This window comes from Oncorhynchus nerka, linkage group LG13 (assembly GCF_034236695.1).
Source record: "Oncorhynchus nerka isolate Pitt River linkage group LG13, Oner_Uvic_2.0, whole genome shotgun sequence".
NCBI lineage: Eukaryota > Metazoa > Chordata > Actinopteri > Salmoniformes > Salmonidae > Oncorhynchus > Oncorhynchus nerka.
In genome coordinates, this window is record NC_088408.1 from 13225653 (window position 1) to 13245185 (window position 19533).

Genomic DNA, 19533 nt, shown 5'->3' on the forward strand with positions numbered 1-19533 from the left:
TGTCTGTAACAGGGAATTCGTGTTGCTACTAAGAAGTTAATGAGAGAGAGAGAGGGAGAGAGAGAGAGCGAGAGAGAGAGGAAGAGAGGAGAGAGAGAGAGAGAGACACTTTATATATTATCTACCTCACTTGCTTTGGCAATGTTAACACATGTTTCCCATGCCAATAAAGCCCTTGAATTTAATTGAATTGAATTGAGAGAGAGAGAGAGAGAGAGAGAGAGAGAGACAGAGAGAGAGAGAGAGAGAGAGAGAGAGAGAGAGAGAGAGAGAGAGAGAGAGAGAGAGAGACATCTGTGTACACAAACAACAAGTGTGCAGTTAAAATTTCAGTTAAAATTGTCATGGGCACTAGAACAGTCTGCAGCACCCGGCCTCAGCTTACTAGAAGCTGAAGTCAAATGTCTGCTGTTTGCTGATGATCTGTTTTTTCTGTCCACAACCAAGGAGGGCCTACAGCAGCACCTAGATCTTCTGCACAGTCTGTCAGACCTGGGCCCTGACAGTAAATCTCAGTAAGACAAAAATAATGGTGTTCCAAAAAAGGTCCAGTTCCCAGGACCACGAATACAATTTCCATGTAGACACCTTTGCCCTAAAGCACACAAAAAACTGTATCTACATCAGCCTAAACATCAGCACCACAGCTAACTTCTACAAGCTACAACGATTTGAGAGACAAGGCAAGGTCCTTCTACGCCATCAAAAGGAACGTAAAATTAGACCCCAAATAGGATTTGGCAAAAAATACTTGATTCGGCTATAGAACCCATTGCCCTTTATGGTTGTGAGGTCTGGAGTCCGCTCACCAACAAAGAATTCACAAAAGGGGACAAACACCAATTTGAGACTCTGCATGTAGAATTCTACAAAAACATCACCCGGGAACAACGTTATACACCAAATAATACATGCAGAGTAGAATTAGGCCGATAAACTCTAATTATCAAAATATAGAAAATACCTCAAATGAAGCGGTTCCCAAACCTTCCATAACAAAGCCATCACCTACAGAGAAATTAACCTAGAGAATAGTCCCCTAAGCAAGCTGGTCCTGGAGCTCTGTTCACAAACACAAACAGACCCCACAGAGCCCCAGGACAGCAACACAACCAAATCATGGGAAAACAAAAAGATAGTTACTTGACACATTGGAAAGAAGTAACCTAAAAACAGCAAACTGTAATGTTATTTGGCCCTAAACAGAGATTACACAGTGGCAGAATACCTGACCACTGTGACTAACCCAAATGTAAGGGAAGCTTTGAGTATGTACAGACTCAGTGAGAATAACCTTGCTATTGAGAAAGGCCGCCGTAGGCAGACCTGTCTTTCAAGAGAAGACGGGCTATGTGCACACTGCCCACAAAATGAGATGGAAAATGAGCTGCACACATGCATGACCATATTAGACACACATATTTCCCTCAGATTACACAGACCCACAAAGAATTTGAAAACAAAATCCAATTTTGATAAACTCCCATATCTATAGGGTGAAATACCACAGTGTGCCGTCACAGCAGCAAGACAGAGAGAGAGAGGAAAAAGCAGAAGAGATAAGAGAGATTTGTTTGACACTGTTGACTTGTGTTAGTAGCTGAGGTCTTCCACTGTAAAATGATGTGTTAGTTTTCCGGGTGGAGCGGGGTGTTTTTCTCTTCTCTGCTTGATGCTATTGCTTTCTAATCCCAAACTATAATTAAATGTAGGAGCCCCGGGGCTTAGAAAAACACTGCACTGCCTCCGTGTGTGTGTGTGTGTGTGCTGTATGGAAGAGGATAGGGATAGGACCATCATGGCCTAGTGTAATGTATATAAATTGTCTGGAGATGACAGTCACAGTATGAAGTCCAGGGGTTTGTATCCCAGGCAACTGACTGCCCTTCTACTCTCCCTACTTGTCTCCTTTTCTGTCTTGCTCTGAGGAATAGACGGAGACCAGACAAAATCTAGCTTTCAGAGAGCGGCCATCTAGATCTCCTAAGACAACAGCTTTTAAAGGTTTCCTGGCTGGTTTCAGGGTGAAATACTTTTTTTCTGATGCAACACAGACAGGGCCAAAACAGACAGAAAGTGTCAGCCAATAGACCTCATAGCTTTCAATATGACCCTGATGCTCTCTCTCAAAGTTAGGCTTTTCACCCAATAAATATTAGATTGTCTCTTCAGAACCGGTGATTAACGGTCAGAGCCCAGGTCTGACAGAACCGGTGATTAACGGTCAGAGTTCAGGTCTGACAGAACCGGTGATTAATGGTCAGAGCCCAGATCTGACAGAACCTGTGATTAACGGTCAGAGCCCAGGTCTGACAGAACCTGTGCAGATGATCGAGGTGCTGCTGTAATTCCTCCTTAGTGGGAGACAGCAGCAACAGGTCATCTGCATACAGCAGACATTTGATTTCAGTGTTTTGTAGGGTGAGACCAGGTGCTGCAGATTCTTCTAATGTTTTGGCCAATTCATTAATGTAGATGTTAAATAGAGTTGGACTTATTGGGCAGCCCTGTTTCACTCCCCGTCCCTGAGAGAAGAAGTCTGTTTGCTTTAACCGCACATTTGTTTTTAGTGTACATTGATTAAATAACATCATATGTTTTCTCTCCAATACCACTTTCTATTATTTTATAAAAAGACCTTTGTGCCAAATTGAATAAAATACTTTATTGAAGTCTACAAACAAGAGTAGATTTTGCCTTTATTTTGGTTGACTTGTTTGTCAATTAGAGTGTGGAGGGCATAAATGTGGTCTATTGTACAATAATTTTTAAAAAATCCAATCTGGCTTCTGTTCAGGACGTTGTGTTCATCAAGACAATTATTTAGTCTGCTATTTATAATACTGCAGAGATTTTTCCCCAAGTTGCTGTTAACGTAAATTCCTCTGTAATCATTTGAGTTAAATTTGTCTCCATTTTTATCGATTGATGCGCTCAACCTTGGTTCCAAATATCGGGGAAAATACCTGCAGTGAGGATAATGTTGAACAGTTTGAGTATAGCCAATTTCATTTGAATACCATCAGCACCACAGGCCTTTTTGGGTTGGAGCGTGCATAGTTTTTCCAGTAATTATTATTCTGTAATTGGGGTATCCACAGGATTCGGATAGACTTTGACTGGTTATTCAAGGATTTGTCATTTTTCATGTATATCTTTTTGTTCTTGGCTCTTTGTTATATTTCTGTAGAGCAGTGGTTCCCAAACTTTTATTGTCCCGTACCACTTCAAACATTCAACCTCCAGCTGCGTACCCCCTCTAGCACCAGGGTCAGCGTACAGCGTACTCTCAAATGTTTGTTTTTTTACCATCATTGTATGTAAGCCTGCCATACACACACTATACAATACATCCATAAAACATAAGAATGAGTGTGCATTTTGTTTGCAGTGATTTCTCCACATATCCCCATTTTGAATAGCCAATTCCTCCTGATGAGGTTTGTTTCATTTATTCCAATTCTCCCAGAAGTGGTTTGATTCTATGGATTCCTCAATTACATTCAGCTCATTTCTAATGCTCTGTTCCTTTTTTGTTCTTAGGGTGTGTTTGTATTGCTTCAGGGTTTCCCCATATTGAAGGTGTATGTTTGTTCTTAGGGTGTGTTTGTATTGCTTCAGTGTTTCCCCATATTGAAGGTGTATGTTTGTTCTTAGGGTGTGTTTGTATTGCTTCAGTGTTTCTCCATATTGGAGGTGTATGTTTGTTCTTAGGGTGTGTTTGTATTGTCAGGGTTTCCCCATATTGAAGGTGTATGTTTGTTCTTAGGGTGTGTTTGTATTGCTTCAGTGTTTCCCCATATTGAAGGTGTATGTTTGTTCTTAGGGTGTGTTTGTATTGCTTCAGTGTTTCTCCATATTGAAGGTGTATGTTTGTTCTTAGGGTGTGTTTGTATTGCTTCAGGGTTTCCCCATATTGAAGGTGTATGTTTGTTCTTAGGGTGTGTTTGTATTGCTTCAGGGTTTCCCCATATTGAAGGTGTATTTGTTCTTAGGGTGTGTTTGAAAGGTGTATGTTTGTTCTTAGGGTGTGTTTGTATTTCTTCAGGGTTTCCCCATATTGAAGGCGTATAGTTTTGTTGTCTTGGTCTCTGTGTTTTTGATTAGATATATTTCTCAATGACATTCTTCGATTTTGCAATCATTATCAAGCCATGTTTCATTATCTTTTATTTCTGGTTTGCTCTTATGCTTCTTTAGATTAGCCAAGGAGGTTAATTTGTCAAATATAAAGTTTATGTTCCAAACAGCCAAATGTACACCTTCATTGCTGTAGGAGAATGTTAAGGCTAAAAAGTTGTCCAGGAGAGATTGTATTTTTTGGCTACTAATTGCTTTTTGTTAGATGCCTGTACTGTTTGCACTCCATCTATAGGCCTGTTTAGTACCATGTAATTTATTTGGCCGCAATGCTTCATGGTTGGGTTCTGCTCTTCTCAGATACACTGATTTTACTGTGGTCTGCGAGAGGTGTTAGTGGGCTGACTGTGAAGGCTCTGAGAGAGGTGTTAGTGGGCTGACTGAACACTCTGAGAGACTCTGGGTTGGTCTGAGAGAGATGTTAGTGGGCTGACTGTGAAGGCTCTCAGCGACTCTGGGTTTAGGTCGGTGAGGAAGTTGTCTACAGTGCTGCTGCCAAGGGATGAGCTGTAGGTGTACCTATCAAAAGAGACCCCTCTCAGCCTACCATTGACTATGTACAGACCCAGTGTTCGACAGAGCTGTAGGTGTACCTCCCCTCATCAAAGAGTCCCCTCTCAGCCTAGCCATTGACTATGTACAGACCCAGTGTTCCACAGAGCTGTAGGTGTACCTACCAAAGAGTCCCCTCTCAGCCTACCATTGACTATGTACAGACCCAGTGTTCCACAGAGCTGTAGGTGTACCTACCAAAAGAGTCCCCTCTCAGCCTACCATTGACTATGTACAGACCCAGTGTTCAACAGAGCTGTAGGTCTACCTACCAAAAGAGTCCCCTCTCAGCCTACCATTGACTATGTACAGACCCAGTGTTCCACAGAGCTTCACGAGCTGTACTCCGTTTTTGTTTTTCACTTTGTCATAGTTGTTTCTGGGGAGGTGTATGTGGGATGTGGGGAGGGAAAGGTTGTTGTTTCCTGGTAGGTGTTTATCTCCATGACTGTTAATAGTGTCTAGTTCTTCTGCTGCTCTACTATTCAGGTCTCCACAGACCAGTATGTTGCCTTGGGCCTGAAAGTGACTAATTTCCCCTCTAGCATGGAGAAACTCTCTTCATTGAAGTTGGGTGACTCTGAGGGGGAATGTATGTGGCACAGAGCAAGATGTTTTTATCTGTTAAGATAGCCTCCTTGTTGATTTATAACCAGATAAAGAATTGTCCTGTTTTGATTAATTTGATTAAATGAGTTAGTTCAGATTTGTACCGTATTAGCCTTCCCCCTGAGTCTCTGCTCTGTGTGATTCCTTTTCATTTGGTGGATGGAACAATTCTCTCCCTATAACCTAGGGAGGCCTCGTCTGCGTGGGTCTAAAGCTGGAGTGTGGCTCCTCCAGGTGTGGGACTGTGGTGGGGGGGAGGCCTCGTCTGGGTGGGTCTAAAACTGGGGTGTTGCTCCTCCAGGTGTGGGACTGTGGTGGTGGGGGGGGTAGGCCTCGTCTGGGTGGGTCTAAAACTGGGGTGTGGCTCCTCAGGTGCGGGACTGTGGGACTGTCTGGGTGGTCTAAAACTGGGGTGTGGGGTGTGGGACTGTGGTGGGGGGGGTAGGCCTCGTCTGGGTGGGTCTAAAACTGGGGTGTGGCTCCTCCAGGTGTGGGACTGTGGTGGTGGTGGGGGGGGTAGGGCCTCGTCTGGGTGGGTCTAAAACTGGGGTGTGGCTCCTCCAGGTGTGGGACTGTGGTGGGGGGGTAGGCCTCGTCTGGGTGGGTCTAAAACTGGGGTGTGGCTCCTCCAGGTGTGGGACTGTGGTGGGGGGGGTAGGCTAAAACTGGGGTGTGGCTCCTCCAGGTGTGGGACAGGGTGGGTCTAAAACTGGGGTGTGGCTCCTCCAGGTGTGGGACTGTGGTGGGGGGGGGTAGGCCTCGTCTGGGTGGGTCTAAAACTGGGGTGTGGCTCCTCCAGGTGTGGGTCTGTGGTGAGGGGGGTAGGCCTCGTCTGGGTGGGTCTAAAGCTGGGGTGTGGCTCCTCCAGGTGTGGGTCTGTGGTGGGGGGGGTAGGCCTCGTCTGGGTGGGTCTAAAACTGGGCTGGGGTGGTCTGTGCTGCGCTGGCTGTAGTGGGCATTGAGGTTGGTGGTGCCGTGGTCGTGGCTGTGGGGTCCAGGATGCTGGTCTGGGGTGTTGTCTCGGTGATCTCGGAGGGGTGGAGATTTGCTCGCTGTTCCTGGGTGGAGAGGTCGGGCTGCGGTTTAAAGCAACATCCTTGAGAGTCTTGGCAAGGATGGGGACTGTCTCCCTGTACAGGTGAACATGGTCATAGAGACAGTCCAGATGGTTGGCCAGGTGTATATTGGGTTGTAGGGAACAGTCCCAGGAGAGGCTGGCGTTTAGTCTGTGGATTGTGGCAGGGTGGAAGTCATTCCTCTGTAGAAGGGTTGACACCACGATCCTTGAGTTGGGGAAGATTGCGGAGGCCTTCTCAATAACTCCCCGTAGTGAAGTGGCCACCTTCTCCTGCTGAGCACGCAGGTCGTTGGAGGGGTAGAGTGGGGGCTGGTGGGTGTTGGAGCTGTGGTGTGGCTGGTCTGTGCCGGTGTCGCTGTCAGTGGGAGGGTGTTCTGTGGGTTGGGAGGAGGGGTGCAGCAGGCAGGGCTGGGGAAGCCTGGCTGGTTGAGCTGGGCTCCTCTGCTGTGTGAGGACAGGGCTGGGGAAGCCTGGCTTGTTGAGCTGGGCTCCTTTGCTGTGTGAGGGCAGGGCTGGGGAAGCCTGGCTGGTTGAGCTGGGCTCCTCTGCTGTGTGAGGACAGGGCTGGGGAAGCCTGGCTGGTTGAGCTGTGCTGTATGAGGGCAGGTCATAGAGTGGTGTTCTAGCTGCTCCTCTGTTCTCTTTCTCTCCTGCAGCCTGTCCTCTGTCCTCTCTCTTGCTTATGAGATCCTCTAAAGTGTGGATATCTAGTGGATATCTAGTGGCTGTTTACACCTTGGTTAGTAGCTCCTCTAAGGTGTAGATGTCTGGTGGCTGTTAACACCTGGTGGCTGTTAACACCTTGGTTAGGAGCTCCTCTAAGGTGTGGCTGTCTGGTTGTTGTTTGCGTGGACGCTCTTCCTGAGCAGGACCATCTCCCCCATCCAGTTTGATGAACTCATCCCTCATGGCAGCCATGGTGGTGAGGAGGACCATCTCCCACCCACATCCAGTTTGGTGAACTCATCCCTCATGGCAGCCATGGTGGTGAGGAGGGTCTGAGCCTGTTCTGCACTGAGGGGGTCGCTCTCTTATTTAGCTCCTGGGGCGTGTCCTCCACTATGGTGGGAAGAGAGGTGCTGGATGTGGGGATAGTGGGGGTGAGGGTGGTGCTGGTGGAGTTTGTCTTGTGGGAGGGCATGTCACTGATGGTGTTTCTCTCTCTCCATATCTCCTTAATGGTCTGAAAGTCTGTTTCAAACAGCCTAAGATGACCTGGCACCATGACAGTCCCAGTCTTGTAGAGGTTGATTGTTATCATGGTGCTGTCAGTGTCGTCACTGTCAGCGTCCACCCATTACAGATTCCCTCTTTCTTTATGGATGGGTAGTGAGAGCAGACTGCTGAACGCCCTCCTTGGTGCATTTGGCTGGTCCGTGAGGAAGATGAGATTACCCACATCACCTGCTTTTTTGGTACAGGTCTGCAAAAATAATAGGGTTTCTGGCCTCCCCTTTTAAGCAGTGTCTGTTTAAAAGCTTTCCACTGCGTTGTGTCATTTTAATGGGCTCTGGAGGGTAGAGAATGGATTCAGTGTTGAGGGGGCTATAATGTGGGGACATGGTGTTGAAACACTGCTATAATGTTGTCTCTGCTGAAACAATTGCTGCTGCTGCTATAATGTTGTCTCTGTTCTGCTGCCCCATTGCCATGGCAACTGGTTGTGTTTGTCTGTTGCTAGCTAGCTCTTATTTAGCTCAAAAACTGTAAAAAGAGAAACATCTTCACACAAAAAACACAGAATATATGTTTAATGTTAGAGTCCGTTGAAACACTGCTTTTTGGTTTACTGACTCAGTTTGGTCTATAATGTTTGATGTAGTTGTATTAACTCAACTTGCTAGGTTTGTTTTAGCTGCTATAATGTTTCTTCTGGCTAGCTTGTTAGTCTGTGTCTGTTGAAACACTGCTGCTGGCTAGGTTTTTGTTGTGTAGCTCACTGCTAGAGTCAAAACTTCTAAAAAGGAAAGATATTTCACAAATTAACTTTTGAAACAAGGCACACTTGTTAATTGAAATGCATTCCAGGTGACTACCTGTTGAAACATGACGCTGGTTAAGAGAATGCCAAGAGTGTGCAAACAATGTCATCAAGGCAAAGGGTGGCTACTTTGAAGAATGTGAAATATAAAATATATTTAGATTTGTTTAACACTTTTTTAGTTACTACATGATTCCATATCTGCTATTTCATAGTTTTGATGTCTCTGTTGAAACACTATTATTCTACAATGTATAAAATAGTAAAAATGAAGAAGAATCCTGGAATGAGTAGGTGTGTCCAACCTTTTGAAACGGGTACTGTATATAAAAACTAACTTTGTCCACGAAACACTGCTATAATGTTGTTCAAACACGGAACCTTCTGATCCGGAGTCAATGCTTTACACCCTTTCACCACCCCCACCCCCATCACCATCCACAACACCTTAACAAAACCAAAGACTTCTTGATGGTAATAGTGTGCACTGTTACCACTAGTGGCCGTTTTTAAGGCATTTTTTCCGACACTGCTATAATGTTGTCCTCAGGACATGGATAGACTAGACGTCACTGCTAAATTTCAAAGTTAATCTTGAATGACCTCCTTGTTGTGTGTGTGTGTGTGTGTGTGTGTGTGAAACACTGTGTGTGTGTGTGTGTGTGTGTGTGTGTGTGTGTGTGTGTGTGTGTGTGTGTGTGTGTGTGTGTGTGTGTGAAGATGAATCAGACAAACACTGCACTGGGAGTTGTCTATTTTGCAATCATCTGACTAACATCATAATATCAAAACACTGCGTTGTCTATCATTTTGGTCAAATACACATCTGACTTGCTGCTTATCTGCTCATTATAAATAGGATAAAATATAATAGTATATCATTTAAAATACTAGAAACATGGTTTCTACATTACACTGTTTATTGTTTTATTTTTTATTTAACCTTTATATAACTTGGCAAGTCAGTTAAAAACAAATTTGTCTATAAACACTTTACATTGACACTGCTATAATGCTCTAAACACAAAAGGCAAAACTGGCCTCACTGCTAATGGTCTCTGACTGCTATAATGGGGGATATAAAAACACTGCTATAATGTTGTCTCTGTTGAAACACTGCTATAATGTTGTCTCTGTTGAAACACTGCTATAATGTTGTCTATGTGTCTGTTGAAACACTGCTATAATGTTGTCTCTGTTGAAACACTGCTATAATGTTGTCTCTGTTGAAACACTGCTATAATGTTGTCACTGCTCTGTCTGAAACACTGCTATAATGTTCTGTCACTGCTATGTTGTCTATGTCTCTGTTGAAACACTGCTATAATGTTGTCTATGTCTCTGTTGAAACACTGCTATAATGTTGTCTATGTTGAAACACTGCTATAATGTTGTCTCTGTTGAAACACTGCTATAATGTTGTCTCTGTTGAAACACTGCTATAATGTTGTCTCTGTTGAAACACTGCTATAATGTTGTCTCTGTTGAAACACTGCTATAATGTTGTCTCTGTTGAAACACTGCTATAATGTTGTCTCTGTTGAAACACTGCTATAATGTTGTCTCTGTTGAAACACTGCTATAATGTTGTCTCTGTTGAAACACTGCTATAATGTTGTCTATGTTGAAACACTGCTATAATGTTGTCTATGTCTCTGTTGAAACACTGCTATAATGTTGTCACTGCTATAATGTTGTCTCTGTTGAAACACTGCTATAATGTTGTCTCTGTTGAAACACTGCTATAATGTTGTCTCTGTTGAAACACTGCTATAATGTTGTCTAAACACTGCTATAATGTTGTCTCTGTTGAAACACTGCTATAATGTTGTCTAAACACTGCTATAATGTTGTCTGTTGAAACACTGCTATAATGTTGTCTATGTGTCTGTTGAAACACTGCTATAATGTTGTCTCTGTTGAAACACTGCTATAATGTTGTCTCTGTTGAAACACTGCTATAATGTTGTCTCTGTTGAAACACTGCTATAATGTTGTCTCTGTTGAAACACTGCTATAATGTTGTCTCTGTTGAAACACTGCTATAATGTTGTCTATGTGCTATAATGTTGTCTGTTGAAACACTGCTATAATGTTGTCTATGTGTCTGTTGAAACACTGCTATAATGTTGTCTATGTGTCACTGTTGAAACACTGCTATAATGTTGTCTATGTTGAAACACTGCTATAATGTTGTCTATGTTGTCTCTGTTGAAACACTGCTATAATGTTGTCTATGTCTGTTGAAACACTGCTATAATGTTGTCTCTGTTGAAACACTGCTATAATGTTGTCTATGTGTCTGTTGAAACACTGCTATAATGTTGTCTATGAAACACTGCTATAATGTTGTCTCTGTTGAAACACTGCTATAATGTTGTCTATGTCTCTGTTGAAACACTGCTATAATGTTGTCTCTGTTGAAACACTGCTATAATGTTGTCTCTGTTGAAACACTGCTATAATGTTGTCTATGTTGAAACTGTGAAACACTGCTATAATGTTGTCTATGTCTGTTGAAACTGTTGAAACACTGCTATAATGTTGTCTAAACACTGTGTCTGTTGAAACACTGCTATAATGTTGTCTAAACACTGTCTCTGTTGAAACACTGCTATAATGTTGTCTATGTTGAAACACTGCTATAATGTTGTCTCTGTTGAAACACTGCTATAATGTTGTCTATGTCTCTGTTGAAACACTGCTATAATGTTGTCTATGTGTCTGTTGAAACACTGCTATAATGTTGTCTATGTCTCTGTTGAAACACTGCTATAATGTTGTCTCTGTTGAAACACTGCTATAATGTTGTCTATGTCTCTGTTGAAACACTGCTATAATGTTGTCTATGTTGAAACACTGCTATAATGTTGTCTATGTTGAAACACTGCTATAATGTTGTCTCTGTTGAAACACTGCTATAATGTTGTCTCTGTTGAAACACTGTACACTTTACAAATGGGTGGATTACGGGGAATTATGTCCGCTCGCCGCATAGAGCCTCTTCTGTCAAGTGGAGCCATTTCCCGCTGCCTAACTCTGAGAGGGACTTTAGTCTGTAAACACACACTCGCACACAGACATACACACATTCAGCGGGGACACACACCAACACTTCAAAACAGACATCTGCAATGTTTTCTTCCATGTTAAATGCTTCTGCAGAAATTATACTTCACAGAAAACCGTGCTGAGCTCAACATGGACCACCCCCTCCATCTCCATATCACAGATCTGTGCTGTGATGCTTTCATGTTGTTAATAACCTTCCTCATCTTCCTCCCTCCTTCCTGCTCCCTCCATCTTCTGCCACTATTTATAATTATGTAAAGTGGCTCTAACTCCCCCTTCCTTAATTACCATCTGAGATGAGCTGTTCAGAGCTGTTGATGTCTCTCTTCAGAATTACACACAGCTGTGTATGCATAGCAGCAGTGCAGTGTATGTGGGGGAGTGTGTGTGTGTGTGTCAGTGTCATCAATAACACAGACACAGACACACTGCTATAATGTTGTGTCTGCACTGCTACGCAAACACTGCTATAATGTTGTCAAACACACAGACACAGACACAGGCACAAACACACACACACACAAACACTGCTATAATGTTGTCACAGACACAGACACAGACTATGTTGAAACACACACACACACACACACACACACACACACACACACACACACACACACACACACACACACACACACACACACACACACACACACACACACACACACACACACACACACACACACACACAGAGAGAGAGACACATACACCACAGACACATTTAGTTCCATACAGGCGCTGATCACCTAGCCTGTTACCAGGGCGGAAACCAGTTATTAGTCTCCAAAGTGCTTGAGTAGCTATAATCACCTCATTGCTGAAGAGCTCTGGGATCGTCCTCCCTCCTGTTCTCCATGTGTTGTGTTGCTGAAGAGCTCTGGGATCGTCCTCACTCCTGTTCTCCATGTGTTGTGTTGCTGAAGAGCTCTGGGATCGTCCTCCCTGCTGTTCTCCATGTGTTGTGTTACTGAAGAGCTCTGGGATCATCCTCCCCGCTGTTCTCCATGTGTTGTGTTGCTGAAGAGCTCTGGGATTGTCCTCCCTGCTGTTCTCCATGTGTTGTGTTACTGTAGAGCTCTGGGATCATCCTCCCCACTGTTCTCCATGTGTTGTGTTGCTGAAGAGCTCTGGGATCGTCCTCCCTGCTGTTCTCCATGTGTTGTGTTGCTGAAGAGCTCTGGGATCGTCCTCCCTCCTGTTCTCCATGTGTTGTGTTGCTGAAGAGCTCTGGGATCATCCTCCCTCCTGTTCTCCATGTGTTGTGTTGCTGAAGAGCTCTGGGATCGTCCTCCCTCCTGTTCTCCATGTGTTGTGTTGCTGAAGAGCTCTGGGATCGTCCTCCCTGCTGTTCTCCATGTGTTGTGTTGCTGTAGAGCTCTGGGAATATGTGTATGAGCATAGTTGGAGTCACAGCTTTGGATAAGCTATTGTCACAAGACCAAACTCTTAAATTACTTGCTTGGTTCCTGGTTCAGAATAAATAAATAAATGATTTATTCTTTCCTTATTCAGGGAAAGCTCATTGAGACCAGGGTCTCATTCCCAAGGGTGACCTGATCACAGAACAACCAAATACAATGTTAAACAACACAGCAATCAATACAAAACACAACATTTAAGAAAAACATTTACAGTCCTCAGCTACTAGGTCCTCAATCTGTGTTGAATAAACTGCCCAAGCGGCAAATTATCAAATGACAAAATATTAAAAGGTCAATTTTTATTTTATTTATTATATTGATAGAGTAATACAGTTCAAAGATCTCTAAGGTATTAATCATATGAATAATTTAAAATATCAACAGAAATTTGACATATTTCACATTCATGGAAAAAAATACAGACAATGACTTCTATTGTTAGTCTCCCATTATGCTAATCTGACCTGAGTCTTTATATTCAGATGATGGTATAAAGCATGGAAGATTGTTCAGATGGATTGAATCACAATACAGTTGACTTAGATGATATGATCGACTGTTGTCTGCAGTGGCGGTGGGTGGGTAAAACCAGAAACAAGCCATATACCAACCTATGTGTTGTGATTGTGATAATGTTGTGTTGTGATAATTCTTTGTTCTATAACCTGTTAGTTCTTATATATAAGGCCAAGACGATAAGAAGACACAGTGGCGGAAAAAACACTCTTTATTTCATCACAAAACCGGAGAGCAACTTCTGTCCGGTGAAGTCCACAAAGCATATTGCATGTACAGTAACAGACAGGTACATGACCCACAGCCTGGTCAAGCTAGTTCATGTTTCAGACATTTTCGGACCACTAAACAACTATTGATTTCGAACCATGTAGAATTATCACAAGTTGGAAAGAAAACAGGAGCTGCCTCCACTATTCCAGCACCATTTACACTTCTCTATTTCAACTTATTCTAATCACTTATGCTTAGTTTAATACAGTGACAACTAAAAGATACCAAAAATGATTTAGTCCAATTAACGTAAGCTAAATATGATGTGGCTGTCCATGGTTCTGATTTCTGTGTGTCGGGTCTTGAATTTTTTATATAACATTTATTTCACTAGGAAAGTCAGTTTAAGAACAAATTATTAGCAAATAGCAATATGCAAAATGCATAGGTGATTAAGATATGCAAATATAGCAACAAGATAACAATATGAATGTCAAAAGTAGGATGCATTAACATGTGGTGCTAGAGCATCTGTCTAAACAAAGCACAGGTCATTTCACGCAAGAATATTCTCCCTAAGCCCTATTCAGACTTGAGATAAGTTCATTTAACATGGCCTTAAGTCCATGTTTTATTGAGTCGATGTTAAAACGACTTATCTCAAGTCTGAATCGGGCCCGATTTGCTCATTTTAACAAGGGTGGTTCAGCACAACAGTTTAGTCCTAAAGACTGGCTGAGTGCACTAAGCAGGAGACCCATGTTCACATTTACCTTCTCACAGGAATACCAGTGATGAAGGTCCACTTTACAAATGTTACCTCATATTACCTTTGCTATCTTAGTGTTTTGATGATGCCTTTAAAATGCACTGAAACACATAGAAGGGTTTTTTCACAACAATATCATAAAACACAATTATTCAGATTGAAGAACCACTCTGGGTATTTCAGAGTGCTTCCATTCTGTTTGGAAATACGGTACATTCAGTGTGTTTTTTTATTTTTTATTTATTTTTTACCTTTATTTAACTAGGCAAGTCAGTTAAGAACAAATTCTTATTTTCAATGACGGCCTAGGAACAGTGGGTTAACTGCCTGTTCAGGGGCAGAACGACAGATTTGTACCTTGTCAGCTCGGGGGTTTGAACTTGCAACCTTCCGGTTGCTAGTCCAACCCTCTAACCACTAGGCTACGCTGCCGCCCCGCTGCCGCCCCGTATTAATACTTACATTGGGTTTCCCTCCAAACACCCTCCAAACACTCTCCAAACACCATCCAAACACCATCCAAACACTCTCCAAACACCATCCACTCCAAAATCTCTCCAAACACCGTCCAAACACTCTCCGAACACTCTCCGAACACCCTCCGAACACCCTCCGAACACTCTCCGAACACCCTCCGAACACCCTCCAAACACCCTCCGAACACCCTCCGAACACCCTCCAAACACCCTCCGAACTCCCTCCGAACACCCTCCAAACACCCTCCAAACACCCTCCAAACACCCTCCGAACACCCTCCAAACACCCTCCAAACACTCCCTCCAAACACCATCCAAACACCCTCCAAACACCCTCCAAACACCATCCAAAATCTCTCCAAACACCGTCCAAACACTCTCCGAACACCCTCCGAACACTCTCCGAACACACTCCCAACACCCTCCAAACACCCTCCAGACACTCTCCAAACACCCTCCAAACACTCTCCAAACACCCTCCAAACACCAAAGCTCAGCTAAGGTGCGCTATATTTCATGGTTTTACAATGATGGGGTTTTGAATAGTCTTTATATTTTAACAGTGTACTTCTTATATGATTAATGTGGAATAAATGCCTTGCATTTCATCGTTTCCATGCATTGCTTTTTAACTGCAAGACTTGTAGTGTAGCCTAACATTTTGTGAACTGCAGCAATTTCATAGTACTGACTGAATCTTATATTATCCTCACAAACACCTTCAGTTTGTATTGAACACTTGAACTTGTCTGCAATGCATTTTTCTTCAAGGAAAACCTCACACTTGATAAATGATTGTTCTTTTCTGTCCTTCCATGTCTATTCAAGTTGTTCTCTGTGGTCAGCCAGCCAGACACGCTCTCACTCACACACTACGTCTCTCACCTCGTTTTCCTGCCTGTGATCTTGGACCTGGGCCCGGCGTGGCTGGGCTGAAATCAAAAGCTTGGCCCTGCCTGACAGGAGGGGTAGTGTTAGTGCGTCCCAAATCGCATTCTATTCTCCATATAATCTACAACTTTTGACCCAAACTCTATGGGCCCTGGTCCAATAGAGTGCACTATAAAGAGAATAGGGGTCCATTTGCATGGCAGCCTACAGTATGTGAGCGTTTATGTGTCAGCGTTGGAAAATGGAGGGGAGAAAGAAGTAGAGAGCCTTGACCTGGTCTGGTCTTCCCTGATTAGCCTCTGGGCTACAGAGCGCAGTACAATCATTTACTCTGTTTTCCTGATCTATTTTACTCAATACTTTTTCCTTAACTTCTTAAAGCGTTGTTGGTTAAAGGGCTTGTAAGTAAGGTCTACAGCTGTTGTATTTGGCGTATGTGACAAATATAATTTGGTTTGATAGTTTACTGGACACCAGCTACCTACTGTATCTAGCTGTTGTTGCTGTTAGTTACCTAAGAGTTATCAAATCACCTATGGTTCAAAGCACCTGGTTTCGTAACATATTTGTGGCATAGAGACTTTTGGATTGACGTAAATTGTAGATATAATGTCAAGCTCTGTCGTTGAAATAAGATGTAACTGCAATGAGAAAAGCTCGAATTAAATCAATGTCAATATCAAATCACAGAAACATCATGAAGCGTAACATGAGTGACGTTTACTCTGCCCATTTATTTGCATGTACAAAGAGCCTTTTTATTTCAGTCCAAATAAAATGTTGCTGCATTTCTGAGCCCAGAGGACAATTTTTATATTTTAAAGCTGAGGTGTCAAAGCAGGTATTTCACAGCTGGGTGCCCTTTTTAATACATCTCTTCCAGAACAGAACACCTTCCAGCATTATAGCCCTGCTGCCTGCCACTCACCACCATGATGACAGGTGTGAACTGCAGAAAAGGGTAGTGTTGCGAGTAAATGTGTCCCCTGGTGCCCTAATCTCTCTGTTTAATTTGAATAGGTCGGGGTGCACTGTAGCTGTGTCAGTCAGGAGAGAGAGTTCTGTGTGTGTGTGTGTGTGTGTGTGTGTGTGTGTGTGTGTTTGTGTGTGTGTGTGTGTGTGTGTGTGTGTGTGTGTGTGTGTGTGTGTGTGTGTGTGTGTGTGTGTGTGTGTGTGCGTGCGTGCGTGTTTGAGAGGAAAATGCAGAGGAAAGAAGAGGTTGATGTTTTAATGTTCTGCTTGTTGATCATTGTGTTTGGAGCCTGGGTCACATGATGGAGTCTGGGCGTTCAGGGACAGTGTTGTCACGTGATGGAGTCTGGGCGTTCAGGACCAGTGTTGTCACGTGATGGAGTCTGGGCGTTCAGGACCAGTGTTGTCACGTGATGGAGTCTGGGCGTTCAGTAACAGTGTTGTCACGTGATGCAGTCTGGGCGTTCATGGACAGTGTTGTCACGTGATGGAGTCTGGGCGTTCAGGGACAGTGTTGTCAGGTGATGGAGTCTGGGCGTTCAGGAACAGTGTTGTCACGTGATGGAGTCTGGGCGTTCAGGAACAGTGTTGTCACGTGATGGAGTCTGGGCGTTCAGGAACAGTGTTGTCACGTGATGGAGTCTGGGCGTTCAGGAACAGTGTTGTCACGTGATGGAGTCTGGGCGTTCAGGAACAGTGTTGTCACGTGATGGAGTCTGGGCGTTCAGGAACAGTGTTGTCACGTGATGGAGTCTGGGCGTTCAGGAACAGTGTTGTCAGGTGATGGAGTCTGGGCGTTCAGGGACAGTGTTGTCACGTGATGGAGTCTGGGCGTTCAGGAACAGTGTTGTCACGTGATGGAGTCTGGGCGTTCAGGAACAGTGTTGTCACGTGATGGAGTCTGGGCGTTCAGGAACAGTGTTGTCACGTGATGGAGTCTGGGCGTTCAGGAACAGTGTTGTCACGTGATGGAATCTGGGCGTTCAGGAACAGTGTTGTCACGTGATGGAGTCTGGGCGTTCAGGAACAGTGTTGTCACGTGATGGAGTCTGGGCGTTCAGGAACAGTGTTGTCAGGTGATGGAGTCTGGGCGTTCAGGAACAGTGTTGTCACGTGATGGAGTCTGGGCGTTCAGGAACAGTGTTGTCACGTGATGGAGTCTGGGCGTTGTCACGTGATAGATGTAGTACATGGGTCTAAGTGTGTATGTGGTATGTGTGTTTTCATCAATAAGACACAAGGGATGTGTACTGTAGGCCTGTGAGTTTATGTGTAACAGATGTTGTACTTTGTACCTCTCTTGCGTAGTGTTTTTAAATAATGGAATGGCCAGCCTCCCTGGTCTTTCTATTTGAATATGTGCATGAAATACACTACTTCACTGAGGGACCTTACAGATGTTGTATGTATGAGGGACAGAGGAAGGGTTAGTTATTTAAAAAATCATGTCAAACCCTATTAGTTCACACAGAGTGCGTCCATGTAACGTATTATGGGATATGTTAAGCTAAATTTTACTCCTGGACTAATTTATTATCTGAATACAACAACTATATTTAGGTTATGCATTTTTATTTATCTTAAAAAATATGTAATTTTTCTTCCATTTTGACATGTATTTTGAGTTGATTGTTAAATACATTTTTATCCCACTTTGCCATTAACTTTCATTGAAACACATTCGTGCTAATTTGAGTCTGTTACATGGTGTGTACTATATTATAAACCAAATGTTTAGCGACCTGGATCCTGATTGGCTGTAAGCCATGGTACATGAGACAAATTATTTTACTGTTTAGTGTTCTAATTACATTGGTAAAGTACTTATCATAGCAATAAGGAACTTTAGGGGTTTGTGGTATACGGTCAATATACCACAGCTAAGAACGGCCCTTAGGCGTGGTATATTGGACTCACTATACCACACCCCTTCGGGTCTTATTGCTTCAATATACTATCTGCGCTACTTCCTCTAATTACATTGGTAAAGTACTTATCATAGCAATAAGGCACTTTAGGGGTTTGTGGTATACGGTCAATATACCACAGCTAAGAACGGCCCTTAGGCGTGGTATATTGGACTCACTATACCACACCGCTTCGGGTCTTATTGCTTCAATATACTATCTGCGCTACTTCCTAATCTCTGACCCCCCCCCCCCCCCCCTTCCCTTTATTACAGAGGCGTCTATCCTGAGCTACGACGGCAGTATGTACATGAAGGTGGTGATGCCTGACGTGATGCACACAGAGGCAGAGGACGTCTCCCTACGCTTTATGTCCCAGCGTGCATTTGGGCTCCTCATGGCCGCTACCTCCCGGGACTCTGCCGACACGCTCCGTCTGGAGCTGGACAGCGGCCGTGTCAAACTCACGGTCAACCTAGGTATCGTATGAAACTGTTAACCCTCCCCGTCCCGGTGTCTTCAGGGGAGGTCGGTTCGAGTTGTCACATAGTAGTTTTTGTTAGTCGTTTTCATGAATTCTTTTGGTTTTAGTCAAACTACATCTATTTTCTTGTACAGTAGTTGCATGGATTGTATTTTAATTTGCTCCGCATCATATATTTAGATGTTCTTGCTTTGCTGCTATGTCGTCACTGTAGAATATTTTACAATTAATCTAACAATTAAATCACTGTATCCATGATTATCACAGTCATTTTCATTAAGATATTGAGAAATAGTCAGTCATGCTCATAAGTAGACTGGAACATTTCTCAGATATTAGGCTGGAGATGTTCAGTTACTTATATGCTATCAAACATAGTTTTATTATACATTACATAGGCCTGTTTCACCCCTCAATTACAGGACTTCTTATCAAGGTCCTCTTATTATGAT

The 19533-nt window shown here is 43.4% G+C and overlaps 1 protein-coding gene across 1 annotated transcript in view; it reads left to right on the forward strand.

Moving 5' to 3' along the window:
• LOC115123956 (neurexin-3b-like) overlaps positions 1–19533 on the forward strand; it is a 474303-nt gene that overhangs the window by 58122 nt on the left and 396648 nt on the right. Inside the window, exon 6 of the mRNA XM_065026202.1 lies at positions 18873–19076. Within this exon, the coding sequence (XP_064882274.1) occupies positions 18873–19076 (204 nt within the window). The remainder of the gene's footprint in view (positions 1–18872; positions 19077–19533) is intronic.